The following is a 15,999-nucleotide window of genomic DNA, read 5'->3' on the forward strand; positions in this document are numbered from 1 at the left end:
TGGTCGAGTGAGTGAATGTACCCTAGAGGTGGAAGATATTATCTTGTGTGAGTTGAATTGTTTTACGAGGTTACCTCACACACCTAATTTTACATTGAGGAGGGGTGTTGAAATGTGCAATGTAAAGCTCATGTTATTTGGTTGAGTGTGTTAACATACCTTATAGGTGCAAGATATTATCTTGTGTGAGTTGAATTGTGAGAGCCACATAAAAGAATGTGGAAAAGGGATTGCCACATGGCATGATGATGTGTAAAGAAAAATGTGCTAGAGGCTATTTATATTAGAAACCTTTCATTGTATGGTTCATATGCATATATAATAAAGGAATCTTGTTGAGTGTGCACTCTCTCTCTCTCTCTCTCTCTCTCTCTCTCTCTCTCTCTCTCTATCCATCTATCTATCTATCTATCTAGCTAGCAATGGATTTCTTGGTGTGGTTCAACCCACGTTAATTTAATGCTTAATCTTATGCCTACCACCATGATCAATCCCATATTAGGATTCTTAACACATTATGCACTGCAATTATGGCAGTTATATCCATGATGTATACATGTCAATGATAGATAGTATGTTTAGAGGTTTTTATATACTTTAGACACTTTGTGTCTATGGATAAAAATGTGTCTACATGTAAAGTTGGTACCCTTTGTATAGATCCATAGGGGGGAAGTATATGTCAAATGGTTTCCATGCATATATGGCTTGTAAGGTCCCTGTTGCCGCCATAGCTAGGCCAAGCAAATCCTTTTGATGTTAGGCGGCTATGTCATGTGGTCTCCGATTGCCAACATCTCGATCTCTCAAAAATATGAGGATACGAGCATATTAAGGAACCTAACTCTATCTCGCTACTAGGGGAAATGTATTCATTCTAAAAGGAATCTATTCCTCATATCGAACAGCACTCAATGTGCATGATCGAGAATGGAACAAGTCCCACACTTGGTTCAAAGAAGCCACTAGCTCATTCTCCTAAAATGAAACTTGTTCGGGGTCTTAATTTTACTACGGATTATAATAAATAAATCTGTTGGAAAGTTACCTAACTCATCAGGTCCACCCTGTTGCTGCTGTTGTTGTTATTGTGGTTTTTCATGTTCTTAGGGCTTGCGCATAGTTTGTATTAGGCTTAGTTTGCATCCATTGCATCAAACAATGTATTTTTTAGTGAATGTTAGCTCTTTTTAATGTTAACTAGAAGGCTGAATTCTAGATCATCGACGTTATAAAGGAAAAGAATAAGAGAGCCGGTTTGGCTTGTATGAAATTGATTCATGTATAAACTTTTTTTTATAAATCTTGTCTTTGGCATTATTGTATTGTGGAAAAAGACTGTTTTAACAAACCTTGTGAAAAGGGCCTTAATTAAGGAACATGTTTATTTATATCAAACAGTGTGGTAGGATTAATTAGAAAACAAATTGACACGTGAGTAGGGTGGAAAGTGGGAGGATGGAATGCCCCGACGGCACCATCCTACGGACGGGTGGACCCGATTAGTCGGGTAGCTTTCCAACAGAGTAAGTGAAAGCCCTACGCTAGATAAATAGGTTCTTGCACAGCTCTATTCTAGGAGACTAGGCCAGCGGCGGCTGTGCCTTGCATGGATGAGGAAAATTGCATTGCCTCTCTAGAAATCAAGTCTAGTAGTTGCCCAATTTATGATCAATTACCCTATGGGTGATTTGATTTTTAGAAGGTTACGCTCCCCCCTGCGGGATAGGACTAGGTCTTACCTATGAATTGTATCCTTGAATCTCTACATGGTCAAGGTGTCGATGAATAGGAAATTTTCTCCAAGTTAAGACTTAGTGGACTATCTTAATTGTTTTCCCTATTTTGGAAGGGGAGAACCTTACAATTGGTATCAGAGGCGATCTTAGCTCCTAGGACTATCTTAAGTGTTTCCCCTATTTTGGAAGGGGAAAACCTTACAATTGGTATCAGAGCCGATCTTAGCTCCTAGGACTTGCCATTTAAGGGCTGTTTTGCAATGTATGTTTTACCTAACATAATGCTAATTAATAAAAACATCCTACTAAAAAGCAAGTTGAATTGATGTTTGAATGATTGTAGGAAGAGGAAGATTTTGAGTTCCATGACACCATGGTGCAGATACTAGAGAAGATGTCCCTCCCCCATTTCTCTCGTATTGAAAGAGGATGGGGTAGAGATTTCTGGAGTTGTGGGCCGAGATATTTCTTCATCCGAGAGGATCGAATTGGGAACCTTACCATCGACCTAAAGCAGATTCGTTGGATTGAAAAGTTGAAGATGATCCGTTTATTTTGGTTCGTCGGTACTCCCAGGGCCGACACCTCTGTGACTATAGATGGGATTCGCACACCTCAGGATCGTTGGGTTCATGACCAAGTGATGCAGATCTTACCTGACAGAGTAGCTGTGTTGGAACCGACCCCAATCCAGAGTCTACACCCTTACCATCAGTTTTTAGAGTCTTAGAAACTACAACGGAACCCCCATACTTCACCTATGTGGACCGCTCTACCCTTATGTCATAGTCAAGCTTAGAAATTTTCCTTAATGGCAATAAAACTAATTATATTAGTCTCAGATCTTTGTAATAAAATTCGTCCTTGTAAATATTTAGAAATAAAATAATTTCAATGTTTTACTCTCCAAAACAAGTGTTGTGCAAGTATGAATCTTGTAATCTTAAAATTATGTTTACAATGGTGGCCAGGACGATCAGCCTCCACTTCCCAATGCGCTTTACACTGATATCTAGGAGAAGAAGCTCCTGCTCAAGCAAATGCAAGCTCCCTCCTTTAAAGGAGAAGGTTCAAGATTGAGAAGGATGCTGAAGTCTGGATTGAAGCGATGGATGATTATTTCTTTGTCGCCGGTATTGAGTAGCAATTCAGTCTATGCTTGCACGGTTTTGCCTCATCGGAGATGCTAAACCCTGGTGAAAACAGTGGTGCCGGTGACAAGGAAGTCATCGAGCATTCTCAAACGTGGGAAGACTTCAAGCAGGCCGTGAAGGAAAGATATCTTCCCCCATCCCATGAATCCATAAAGATGAATGAGTTTTTTAGTCTTAGGCAGTGCAGCTTAACTCTTGAGGACTACTATTCCAAATTTATCACTCTTCGGAAGTATGCCCCCAGCTATGACTACTTCCCAGCAAGTGGCTCGTTTGGGTTAAATGAACCCTTAGATTCCCGCCTTGAAGCAATGAGGCCAAGCACATTACAAGATGCTCTCATATAAGCAAAACCCCTTGTAAAAGAAATGAGAACTGACAAACCTAAGCCTCAAAAGAGGTCTTACCCTGAGGCAAATCCTAAAGATCAACCCTACAAGAAACCCCAACAGAATTTTCCCTACTACAACAGAGGGCGACAAAGTAACTCTTTTGTCCCCTGTGCTCGTATGCTTCTTCTTCCAAAGAAAGCCCTCTGTGTTTTGAGTGCAATGAGCCGGGACACTTTAGGGCCAACTGTCCCAAGATGGCAAGATCGTTTCCCTAAGGTGGCAGAAGAAATCAAGGCCATGGAACCCCTATCCACCAAGGTGCAAGAGGCGGTGGACGTGGCAGAGGTCGTGGAGGAGCAGTTGCTAGGACCGCTTGTATTATAAGTGAAGAACTGACCTTGGAAATGGCTGAAGAAGAGCGCGCCACCGTCCATGCAGCAATAGAACACCAAGGTCCGAATAAACAATTTGGTGTAATCCAAACCCCAGCCACTCTTCACGGTAAGCCATTCCAGTTTTTGATTGATTGTGGCAGTACCCAATTAAGCCATTCCAGTTTTTGATTGATTGTGGCAACCTCAAAAGAGGTCTTACCCTGAGGCAAATCCTAAAGATCAACCCTACAAGAAACCCCAACAGAATTTTCCCTACTACAACAGAGGGCGACAAAGTAACTCTTTTGTCCCCTGTGCTCGTATGCTTCTTCTTCCAAAGAAAGCCCTCTGTGTTTTGAGTGCAATGAGCCGGGACACTTTAGGGCCAACTGTCCCAAGATGGCAAGATCGTTTCCCTAAGGTGGCAGAAGAAATCAAGGCCATGGAACCCCTATCCACCAAGGTGCAAGAGGCGGTGGACGTGGCAGAGGTCGTGGAGGAGCAGTTGCTAGGACCACTTGTATTATAAGTGAAGAACTGACCTTGGAAATGGCTGAAGAAGAGCGCGCCACCGTCCATGCAGCAATAGAACACCAAGGTCCGAATAAACAATTTGGTGTAATCCAAACCCCAGCCACTCTTCACGGTAAGCCATTCCAGTTTTTGATTGATTGTGGCAGTACCCAATTAAGCCATTCCAGTTTTTGATTGATTGTGGCAACCTCAAAAGAGGTCTTACCCTGAGGCAAATCCTAAAGATCAACCCTACAAGAAACCCCAACAGAATTTTCCCTACTACAACAGAGGGCGACAAAGTAACTCTTTTGTCCCCTGCTCGTATGCTTCTTCTTCCAAAGAAAGCCCTCTGTGTTTTGAGTGCAATGAGCCGGGACACTTTAGGGCCAACTGTCCCAAGATAGCAACATCATTTTCCTAAGGTGGCAGAAGAAATCAAGGCCATGGAACCCCTATCCACCAAGGTGCAAGAGGCGGTGGACGTGGCAGAGGTCGTGGAGGAGCAGTTGCTAGGACCGCTTGTATTATAAGTGAAGAACTGACCTTGGAAATGGCTGAAGAAGAGCGCGCCACCATCCATGCAGCAATAGAACACCAAGGTCCGAATAAACAATTTGGTGTAATCCAAACCCCAGCCACTCTTCACGGTAAGCCATTCTAGTTTTTGATTGATTGTGGCAGTACCCATTCATTTCTTTCTCCTAGGTGTTTGTAAAAATTAAACTTGGGTCAAAAAACAGCTAGAAGAATGACTGTAGAGTTAGCCAGTGGGAAAGAAGTAGTATCTCGCCACTCTGTAGGAAACCTTGATTTTGAGCTGGGTAATCCACTTTAGAGTCTTGCCATTAGGAATTTATGATGGAATCCTTAGGATGGATTGGTTAATTGCGAACAAAGCTAGCATTCATTGTAACCAGGGGAGTATCACTTTTGAAAATGAGCATGGCCAAGTAATATCCGTTCAGGGGATAACAGGAAAACCTAAATCTAGGGTAGTCAAGGCAAAACATCTTCTCAAGGGAACATGTAAGGGTTAGCAAGTTTTCTTAGTCAAGCTCAACAAAGCCATTGAACCTAGTAAGGAGACAGAACCCTCTTGGCTCCAAGAATTCTCTGACATCTTCCTTGACGAGCTTACAGGGCTACCACCTCCTCGAGAAGTCGATCATGAAATCGAGGTGATCCTTGGAGCTCAACCCGTCTCAAAAACGCCCTATAAAATGTCCCTTATTGAAGCCATTAAACTTAAAGAGCAACTTTCCCAACTTATTGAGCAAGGATTCGTACGCCCTAGTAGCTCTCCTTGGGGGGCACCTGTCCTTTTCCAAAAAAAGAAGGACGGAACTCTCCTCCTCTGCATAGATTATTGAGGGCTAAATCAAGTCAGTGTCAAGAATAAGTATCCTATCCCTCGCATCGACAAACTTCTTGACAGGCTTCATGGGGCCAAAGTCTTCTCAAAAATAGATTTGAGGTCTGGTTACTATCAGATCAAAGTAAAGGAAGCAGATATACCCAAGACAGCCTTCAATACTCGTTATGGCCACTATGAGTTTACTGTAATGTCATTCGGGATAACCAATGCTCCTGCAACCTTCAACCGCCTAATGCAAAATATATTCCGTCCTTACTTGGATGACTTTGTACTTGTTTTTTTTAATGACATCTTAATCTACTCCAAATGAATGGAAGAGCATGAGGAGCATGTGCGCGTAGAGTTCTGCAATTGTTGCGTAGACACAAACTCTATGCCAAGAAGAGCAAATGTACCTTCTTTACTCATCAAATTGAGTATCTTGGGTTCATCGTCTCCAAAGATGGCATCTCAGTAGACCCCGCCAAGGTCAAAGATATTTTGGAGTGGCCACCCCCTAAATTAGTTTGTGAAGTTCGTGGGTTTTTGGGAATCATGGGATGGTATAGGATTTTTATCAAAGATTATGCCCTGGTAGCTGCACCTTTGACGGATCTTCTTAAGAAGGATTGCAAAATAGTGTGGTTGCCAATCCATCAAAACAGTTTTGATCAGCTCAAGGTCATTATTACTTCTGCCGCCCTAGTCCTGAAACTTCCTGATTTCACCAAGGAATTCGAAGTGGTTTTTGATGCCAGTAGTCTAGCACTTGGTGGTGTCTTAGGCCAAGAAGGAAGACCAATCGCTTATACTTCCCGCAAGCTGAAGCAAGCAAATTATGCCACCCATGATTTGGAGCTCTTAGTAGTTGTTCATTGACTCAAATTATGGAGACATTATCTCTTAAGGGGCAAATTCCAACTTGTAACTGACCACAAAAGTCTGAAGTGGATCTTCACCCAGCCTAACCTCAACATGCGACAAAGGAGATGGATTGAAATTCTACAAGAATATGACTTCGACATTAAATTCCGCCCTAGGAAAGATAATGCAGATGCACTTAGCTCGCAAATTTTTCTTAAGTGCAATTTCAATGCCAAATAATCCCATACTGGTCAAGGTGGAAGAAATCTCATCTCATGATCCAGATTATCAGAGGATGATGAAGTTAGTAGAAGAAGGGGAAATTCAGAGAAAGAGAAGAATCTAATCAAGGGATACTCCACTCATGAAGGAAGCCTCTACTTCAATCACACGCTATGTATCCCTAAGGATCCTGCTTTAAAGAAACTAATCCTCCATGAAGCTCATGATAGTCCTGTTGTAGGACACCCAGGCTATGTAAAAACATTAAATACCGTAAGAAGGAGCTTTCATTGGGTAGGCTTGAAAAATGATGTTCTTCGGTACCTCTCTCATGCTGCCAAAGGATCAAAGCTGAAAGGGTCAAGATGCCTGGGAAACTTCAACCCTTGGATATTCCCCAATGAAGTGGGAGTGCATTAGTATGGATTTTGTCACAAGTCTCCCCACTGTACAAGGAGGATATGACTCCATTCTAGTAGTAGTGGACTTACTTACCAAAGTAGCTCACCTTATACCAGCAAAGAAGACCTTCAAAGCTTCTGATGTTGCTTGAATATTCATCAAGGAAGTCCTCAAACTTCATGGTCTCCCAAAAAGGATAGTAAGTGATCGGGATTCTGACTTCACTTCAAAGTTCTGGCAGTCCTTATTTCAAGCCCTGGGAACTCAACTTTGCTTTAGCATAGCTTATCATTCAGAGAGACACTGATGGCCAGACTGGGAGAGTCAATCAAGTAATTGAAGACATTCTCAGAGAATATTGTGGACGGGAACCAAGAAGGTGGATTCAATACCTTCCTCTAGTAGAATTTGCCTATAATACATCTCATCAGAGCACTCATCAGAGCATAGGAATGTCACCATTCAAAGCACTCTATGGGCAAGAATGCTTGTCTCCTCTAAATTTCTCTGATCCGACCATAAGAGTTGAGGCATCCAGGAAAATGCTCGAAAAGATGGAGGAACAAACCAAGGCAATCCAAAAGGATATTACAGCTGCCCAAGATTGACAAAAGCATTATGCTGACACCAAGAGGTCTGAAAGGATCTTCAAGGAAGGAGACAAAGTTCTTCTACGAGTGCGACCCAAACGAAGTTCTCTATCACTTGGGAAATATAAGAAGCTCAGCCCTAGGTATTGTGGTCCCTATACAGTTATCAAGTGTCTAGGTAAAAGTGCCTATAAACTCCAGCTCCCAGCCCATATCAAAGTCCACAATGTATTTCATGTAAGTTTGTTAAAGCCTTATGTACCCAGTCTCGATCATATTCTTGATGATGAACAAGTTGTAATCCCTACTCAAGGAGTCCTTGAATTACAGCCCAGTAGGATCATAGATTCTAGGGAAAGGCAACTCCGAAATAGAACTCTTGTAGAACATCTAGTATAGTGGAAAGATTACCCTGAAGAGGATGCAACTTGGGAAGACGAAGGTACACTCTTAAAGGATTATCCTCAATTCATGACGAGATGAGGACATCTCAATTTCTTTAAGGGGGGAAGGATGTAACATACCCATCTTCACTAATAAAGAAATGTCCATGTAATAGATGAATTTATGAGTTTTTATGGTATAAAAACCAATGATTTTATTAGTTGAGCTATTTCTACTTAGAATCTTCAAATTTTGATCCCAAATTTAGAAGCTGTGTGTGATTTTACCCTGTTATAGGATTTTACAGCATCCAAAACGGACACCGGATCAAGCTTATACGTAAATTTTGGTTATTTTTAGTTAAAAAGCAATGACCTTTAAACCTTAATAAATGCACGACCGGGCGTCTGATTGATGAACGGTCTGCACCCCAACGACCAGGAGAACATCTCGGACAAAAAAAATTTCGCCCCCGAGGCAGTCCAGCACGCAAATTGAGGCCAATGTCCCAAATTTGGGGACCCTGTCCCAAAATTTGCCCGTCCACACTTACCAGGGTGCCCGTACGATGGCCGCACAAGAACCAAAGGTCGGTCGCCCACTGTGTGGTCCACACGCACCGCTAGGTGGACACCCATGCTGCCTCTGACTAGATAAGGTACATGAGTACCACCTCTTTCTCCTATTAACCCCACCACCGTACCTTTTCCCCTGAGTCATGCAGGCCACAGATCTACAGTCTTTGCCGGTACACTGTCCTTTTGACCTTGCTTTGTGTAGTGCCCACACCCGTACCCCATAGCTATATAGACCCCCGCCGGGGTGCTCCATGGATAGCACGCATTTCTGCGTAGCCTATGCTCTGATGTGCCGCCATCCGTACCGCCATGTGTTCTTGCACAGTGTACTTGCTGTAGTACAGCCGCCCCTCTCAACACCCCCTCATTCTACCTATGCTCTGATGTGCCGCCATCCGTACCGCCATCTGTTCCTGCACAGTGTACTTGCTGTAGTACAGCCGCCCCTTGCTGCCACCCCTCTCAACACCCCCTCATTTGCCACTTTTCAGATAAGGGCAACTCCCCTCTACCCCCCCTCCTTGCTAGAAGGTGGTGTCCTCACAATTTTTCCCCCTCCCCTATTTGCGTGGACTTTAGCAAGAGGTTTTGGCCTTAGAGAGGGTTCATGCGCTGTGGTCTTTTGCTTATACGGTGAGCAAACGATCTCAGAATTGAGATTTGACTGGAGCGTTTTGACCGCGACAGCGAGCCCTACAAGACGATGTCCAAGATGGCCCCATCTCGAAAACGTCAGAATATTGCCTCGAGAGGAGCGCGCAACAATGAGATTAGAGAAGATGCTCCCAATACGGCCCCAACCCTCCCGTTTTACAAGCTTCTCAAGGAAATGGTGGCCAGGTTAGCTTGGTTATCTTTTAAAGAAGAGTTTTTTTAATATATTAGTGATAATAAATGTGTATCTTTTTCTTTTAAAATGTGTATCTTTTTCTTTTAAAATAATAAAATTGTATGAAGCTACGAATTGAGTGATGCTGTATTCAATAAATTGTATTGAAATTGTTATCTTTAAAGAGTGTAAGTTTTTCTTGGCTTCGATGCTAACTCCGTTCCGTGCTTGTGTAGCCGAGCGACGTCATTAGCAAAGCCCGGAAATGGCCCAAGGTATAAGGTTCGCCGATTGAGGCAAGAGATTATGATGCTGTCTAGTTCTGAGGGCCCAGGCTAGTGCAGTGAATAAGCCCACCCTAGTGTGCAGACATCCCTCTGAGGGGCGGGAGGATCGAGCGATGGAGCCTGAGAGGGCGATAGGCCGGCTTGAGTTCTTACCAGCGGCCGATGATGAGGTGTATGGTCCCGTAGGGTTTTGCCCAGCATGTAGAGGCTGGAAGGCCAAATTCTAGATCATCGGTGATATAAAGAAAAAGAATAAGAGAGCCGGTTTGGCTTGTATGAAATTGATTCATGTATAAACTTTTTTTATAAATCTTGTCTTTAGCATTATTGTATTGTGGAAAAAGACTGTTTTAACAAACCTTGTGAAAAGGGCCTTAATTAAGGAACATGTTTATTTATGTCAAACAGTGTGGTAGGATTAATTAGAAAACAAATTGACGCGTGAGTAGGGTGGAAAGTGGGAGGATGGAATGCCCCGACGGCACCATCCTACGGACGGGTGGACCCGATTAGTCGGGTAGCTTTCTAACAGATTAAGTGAAAGCCCTACGCTAGATAAATAGGTTCTTGGGCAACTCTATTCTAGAAGAAGTCTAGTAGTTGTCCAATTTATGATCAATTACCCTATGGGTGATTTGATTTTTAGAAGATCACGCTCCTCCCTGCGAGATAGGACTAGGTCTTACCTATGAATCGTATCCTTGAATCTCCACATGGTCAAGGTGTTGATGAATAGGAAATTTTCTCCAAGTTAAGACTTAGTGGACTATCTTAAGTGTTTTCTCTATTTTGGAAGGGGGGAACCTTACATTGACCACGTGGTCTATCTCACTGTCACTCCTCATTCACATATCGGAGGATCTCAATTCAGCCTGTAAAGAAAGTAGCCTCATTCTTGATCTCATTCAATCTAAAGTTCTTATCTTTCTGTCTTAAATATTTAAATAATCCCTTTCCCATTCTCATGAATCGTGCTCAAAATCTTGATCAAATGATTCCTCCAAAAAATCTTAAAAGATATCCAAAGCTTTACCATATTATGTGATGTTGATGATGCCAAGTAGATTAAACTTCACAAAAAACCATCGATCTTCATAAGTATTACCACTGATGTTTCAAAATTAACCTTGTAACTTCTCCTTCATACACACCATTGTAAGTATTGCCACTGATGATTCAAAATTAACCTTGTAACCTCTCCTTCATACACACCATTGATGATGAAGTTGCATGAAAAATTGATACCTAAACGAAATATTTAAACCTCTTTGAAAATCCAGAGAAGATAATAACAAAAGCGGAATCAATTCTCATATTTGATAATCCATATTCATAAGAGTCTCCATTGCTTGACCATAAGTTAGCTTGATATTATCATTCCATGTAATGGGTTTTTGAGAGAAGAATAAGACCCAAGTTCTTTAAACACTTGCAGCACCTTCCCCTCTTCAAAATTTGCGAATAGAATCCCTTCCAATTGCAAGTCCTTAAACACTTGCAGCCCCTCTTCAAATTTTTTGAATAGGATCCCTTCTAAACCCTTGCCTGCAATTTAGTTACTCTCATTGCAACTTAGCTTAAATGGAGTTCCCTTGCTAATATCACCTAATCCTCCTCTTAGACTTGATTAATTCTTTATCTCCGCACTAGTAGTGGAAGGTCGTTGTTGAACAATATGGAGCAACGCAACATCAGATGATATATTTGCATATTATAACGTGGTGGCCTGCTCCCCCAACTTAGGGTCCAGCCTCCAGGGACGCCGGGGTCTTCCGAGCCCTCACGCTGCGCGAGAAAGCCTTGACATGCAACTGCTGCCCGAGAAAGCTATGCAGCTCTCGTGTGTAGGTACGTGTAAGAAAGTATATGCTAGGAGATCACTGGCTTGCGTCCTCTTTTTGGTGGTGGTGGTGGTGGTGGTGGTGTGTGTGTGTGTGTGTGTGTGTGTGTGTGTGTGTGTGTGTTTGTTTTCTTGCGTGTTGCAAAAAGAAAAGAAAAGAAAAAAAAGTGTGTGTGTTTTCGTGTGGTTCGACATGGTTGGGAGTTGCGTTTAGCAGGTAGTTCAAGAGCAAGTGTCGAGCACCTATGGAAGAATTACGTTGCAGATCCCTCTCGGTGGTGGGATCACCGAAAGAGCAAAGTAAGTGGGTGCAACGTTCTCGCACAGAAGAAGGTTGAAGCAAGCTGCTGTTTGGATCGAGGCTGAGCCTTGCTGTTGTCGCTGTTGTGGACCAAACAGACAAACCTGAAGGCTCCGGACTTTATGCATAAAGCTAGCAGGGAGTTGCTGTGGATGGACGGCTGCCTCAATCCAAACTGGGTTAAAGCCATGGAAGAGTCTTCTGTCAGATTGCCCAAAGCAGTGCTGGGAGAGGAGAAGAACTACAACAGCAGCATGAGCATCAGGAGCGGTGGTGATGGTGGTGGTGGTTGGGGTACCCTTAGCTTAGAGGATGCACTTGCTTCTTTGGAAGAAGGGATGTTACCCCAGCCTTCAGTTGAGGACCTTGTATGCATTGTACGTAAGTGTACAAAAGAGAAAAATCTAGTCTTTGCTTTGCGCTTGCATGCCTACATGCACAGAAGCGGGCTGGAAGCTCATAGATTACTCGGGAGCTACCTAGTCTCCATGCTGGTGGAAGTTGGAAGCATGTGCCACGCTCAGAAGGTTTTTGACAGGTTGGTTTCCAGGACTGAGTCTTCTTGGAATTCTCTCATAAACGGTTACATCAAATGTGGGGAGGCAAGGCATGCTCTGACCCTGTATCAAAAAATGCAAGAGGATTCTTTACATCCAAGTGGGCATACTTTTGTCGCCTTACTGAAGGCTTGTGCGAAGCTGAAAGACATGGAAAGAGGCCGTGAAATACATGCTGAGATTGCCAGAAAGGGGCTGCTGAAAAGAGACCTTTTTGTTGGAAGTACGTTGGTCAATATGTATGCTAAATGTGGCTCACTTGCAAAAGCACAAGAAGTGTTTGACATTCTTCCAGTTCGAGATGTAGTCACATGGAATGCACTTATTGCAGGATATGCACAACACGAGCATGGTGAGGAGGCACTGAACTGTTTTGAACAGATGCAACTTGAGGGCGTCTCTCCAAATGCGATCACGTTCGCTTCCAGCTTGAAAGCCTGTGGCAGCATTGGAGCCACAGACAAGGGCAGTGAAATACATGCTGAGATCGCCAGAAATGGGTTGTTGAAAACAAACTGTCTTGTTGGCAGTGCGTTGGTCGATATGTATGCAAAGTCTGGGTCACTTGCTAAAGCGCAGGAAGTGTTTGACAAGCTGCCTGTTCGTGATGTAGTCTCATGGACTGCACTGATTGCAGGATATGCTCAACATGAGCGTGCTGAGGAAGCATTGAACTGTTTCAAACAGATGCAACTTGAGGGTGTCTCTCCAAATGCTGTCACATTTGCTTGCAGCTTGAAAGCTTGTGGCAGCATTGGAGCCTCAAACAAGGGCAGAGAAATACATGCTGATATTACTAGAAAGGGGTTGTTGAAATCTGACCTTGTTCTTGGCAATGCGTTGGTTGATATGTATGCCAAATGTGGCCTGCTAGCAAAAGCACAAGAAGTGTTTGACAAGCTTGTGGTTCATGATGTAGTCTCATGGAATGCACTGATTGCAGGATATGTGCAATGTGAGCGTGGTGAGGAAGCGCTAAACTGTTTTGAACAGATGCAACTTGAGGGTGTCTCTCCAAACGTTATCACGTTCATTTGTAGCTTAAAAGCCTGCGGCAGCATCAGAGCCGCAGACAAAGGCAGTAAAATACATGCGGAGATGTCCAGAAAGGGGCTATTGAAAGGAGACCTTGTTCTTGGCAATGCATTGGTGGATATGTATTCCAAATGTGGAATGCTAGCAGAAGCACAAGAAGTGTTTGACATGCTTCCACATCGAAATGTAGTCTTATGGACTGCATTGATGACAGGATATGCGCAGCATGACCTGGGTGAGGAAGCACTGGACTGTTTCAAACAGATGCAATGTGAGGGTGTCTCTCCAAATGCTGTCACGTTTTCTTGCAGCTTGAATGCTTGTGGCAGCATAGGAGCCATAAACAAGGGTAGAGAAATACATGCGGACATTGAGAGAGAAGGGCTGTTGGAAAGCAATCCTGTTGTTGGCACTGCCTTGGTCGATATGTATGCTAAATGTGGATTGCTTGCAGCAGCACAGGATGTGTTTGACAAGCTTCCAGTTCGAGACATAGTCTCATGGAATTCGCTGATTACAGGATATGCCCAGCTAGGAAAAATCGAAAATTTTTTCTGTATCTTTGACCAAATGAGAGGAGAAGGTAATAAACCAAATCTTGTCACATTTGTTAGTGTTCTTAATGCTTGCAGTCATGCAGGTCTCGTAGAAAAGAGCCAGATGTACTTTGAGGCCATGAGCAAAGACTATGGTGTCACTCCAACTCTTGAGCACCTCACTTGCATGGTTGATGCCCTTGGCCGTGCAGGCCAACTAGACATGGCAGTAGCAATGATGAAGAAAACAACATACCACTCCAATGTTGTGATGTGGCTTACTTTGTTGGCTGCTTGTCGAAAGTGGGGCAATGTTGAGCTTGGAAGACAGGCCTTTGAACAGGCAGTGCAATTGGATGAAAAAGAAGCTGCAGCTTATGTTTGTATGTATAACATGTATGCAGATACCGACATGATGGAGGAGCAAAGAATCTGAACATTATGGCAGGCAGCATGGAAGCATCCAGGACATTGTTGGATATGCACCCAAAATTCAACTTTTAAGGAGACAAAACTGATTTCAGCATTGATCTTATGAAAGGGTCTCAAAATTCAACTTTTAAGGAGACAAAACTGATTTCAGCATTGATCTTATGAAAGGGATCTCAAAATACCCATTGTGATGTTTGGAATAGAAAACTATATTAGCACTTGCCTGTGCATTGTTTTCTTGAGTTAGCTATGCTCAAGCAGCACTCCATTATTCCTGAAGTATCTATTACTGGCACTTTTGCTTATCCCCACCTTCAGTTGTTACCGTTCTGCCTCCCCTTCCCTTGGTGTCAACAATCTGTCACTGTGCCTATCCTCGGTTGCTTTGGCTACTTGCCATCTAACGTCATTAACTTGCGGCATTGCTATGTTTCCGTCGCTTTTACCAGTTCACATAAGGTGATTGTATCTTTTGTCCAACTCTATTGAGAACATAATCAAAGCTCATTGATGACATAGTGGAGATAATGTGCAAACCTGCCCAAAGGACAAGAAGGTTGCTGTTGTTTTTCATATATATATATAGTAATAGGTGCAGTTCTTGTGCATCTCTTGGTATGGAGCATGTGCTCTTTTTTTTTTGGGCAATCCGATAAGGACAATGATTCCCTATGGTTGTGCTGCGTTCTGTGTGTTGATTGTGTGTAGTATGTGGCCATTCACACTCATGCTCATTGCTGTGGAGCTAGCTATATGTGCATTTTGTCCAATGCTTTGCTATTGCGTTGATGGCGTGTAGTGTGTGGCCATCCACATGCTGCGTTCTCTGTGTTGATTGTGTGTAGTATGTGGCCATTCACACTCATGCTCATTGCTGTGGAGCTAGCTATATGTGCATTTTGTCCAATGCTTTGCTATTGTGTTGATTGCGTGTAGTGTGTGGCCAGCCACACTTGTGCTCATTGCTGTATGTGCATTTTGTCCAATGCTTTGCTATTGTGTTGATTGTGTAGTGTGTGGCCATCCATTCTTGTGCTCATTGCTGTGGAACTTGCTGTATGTGCATTTTCTCCAATGCCTTGCTAATGCAACAAGGTCAGAATGGTTGGGCTGCTCAAACTACTAGTACCTTGAGCAATTTTTAAACCAAAGATCTTGTTCTAGTGGCCCATCTAATTACATGAGGGCGTATCTCTACATGAATGGTCACAACAACACACTTATTTTTTTATAGAAGTTCTGATGTAGACTACTCTCTTCATACATTGTCTCTTTGTTCTCTAGTGAGCTTGCCATAAGCAAACAACATGTCTTTGAAAACGAGTAGGATAAAATGTATCATATGTCTGCAAGTTACGATGAAATAGCAGTCAATCTTAGAAGGAAAGATGACTATAGTAATCGCAATCATAGAAGGAAAGATTACTATATAGGAATCATATAGCAGTCAAATAGAAAGTATGCTTGCTATGTAGTGGTCTCATGGCAGTCATGAAAAATGTAGAAGACTACTATTTATTGATTGCTATATGGTAGTATTATATCATATGCATAAGTGATGTATAATAGTCATCATATGGCACTTCTTAAGCGATGAATGAGTCATAAAGTAGGCATTAGATTGCTAAAAATCCTCCCTAAAGCATGCATAAGAGTGCTATAAGATGGATGTT

At 42.8% G+C, this 15,999-nt stretch overlaps 1 protein-coding gene across 1 annotated transcript; it reads left to right on the plus strand.

Moving 5' to 3' along the window:
• The first annotated feature begins 11,299 nt into the window (after positions 1-11,299).
• Positions 11,300-14,840, plus strand: LOC147617947 (pentatricopeptide repeat-containing protein At2g33680-like). The gene is made up of 3 exons (XM_086776213.1): positions 11,300-11,473; positions 11,683-11,765; positions 11,865-14,840. Exons 1-3 carry the CDS (start codon positions 11,431-11,433, stop codon positions 14,328-14,330), a joined length of 2,592 nt encoding a protein of 863 aa, XP_086632339.1. The 5' UTR covers positions 11,300-11,430; the 3' UTR covers positions 14,331-14,840.
• The last annotated feature ends 1,159 nt before the right edge of the window (positions 14,841-15,999 follow it).

This window comes from Cibotium barometz, chromosome 36 (assembly GCF_041138505.1).
Source record: "Cibotium barometz isolate CiBa-2024 chromosome 36, ASM4113850v1, whole genome shotgun sequence".
NCBI classification, from domain to species: domain Eukaryota; kingdom Viridiplantae; phylum Streptophyta; class Polypodiopsida; order Cyatheales; family Cibotiaceae; genus Cibotium; species Cibotium barometz.

Excerpts from the sequence above, each read along its gene's own strand:
- LOC147617947 (XM_086776213.1), top strand. The coding sequence starts at position 11,431 with ATGCAACTGCTGCCCGAGAAAGCTATGCAGCTCTCGTGTGTAG. Across the intron at positions 11,474-11,682 it reads TATGCAGCTCTCGTGTGTAG|GTAGTTCAAGAGCAAGTGTC; the intron begins GTACGTGTAAGA and ends TGCGTTTAGCAG. Across the intron at positions 11,766-11,864 it reads GGGATCACCGAAAGAGCAAA|ACAAACCTGAAGGCTCCGGA; the intron begins GTAAGTGGGTGC and ends TGGACCAAACAG.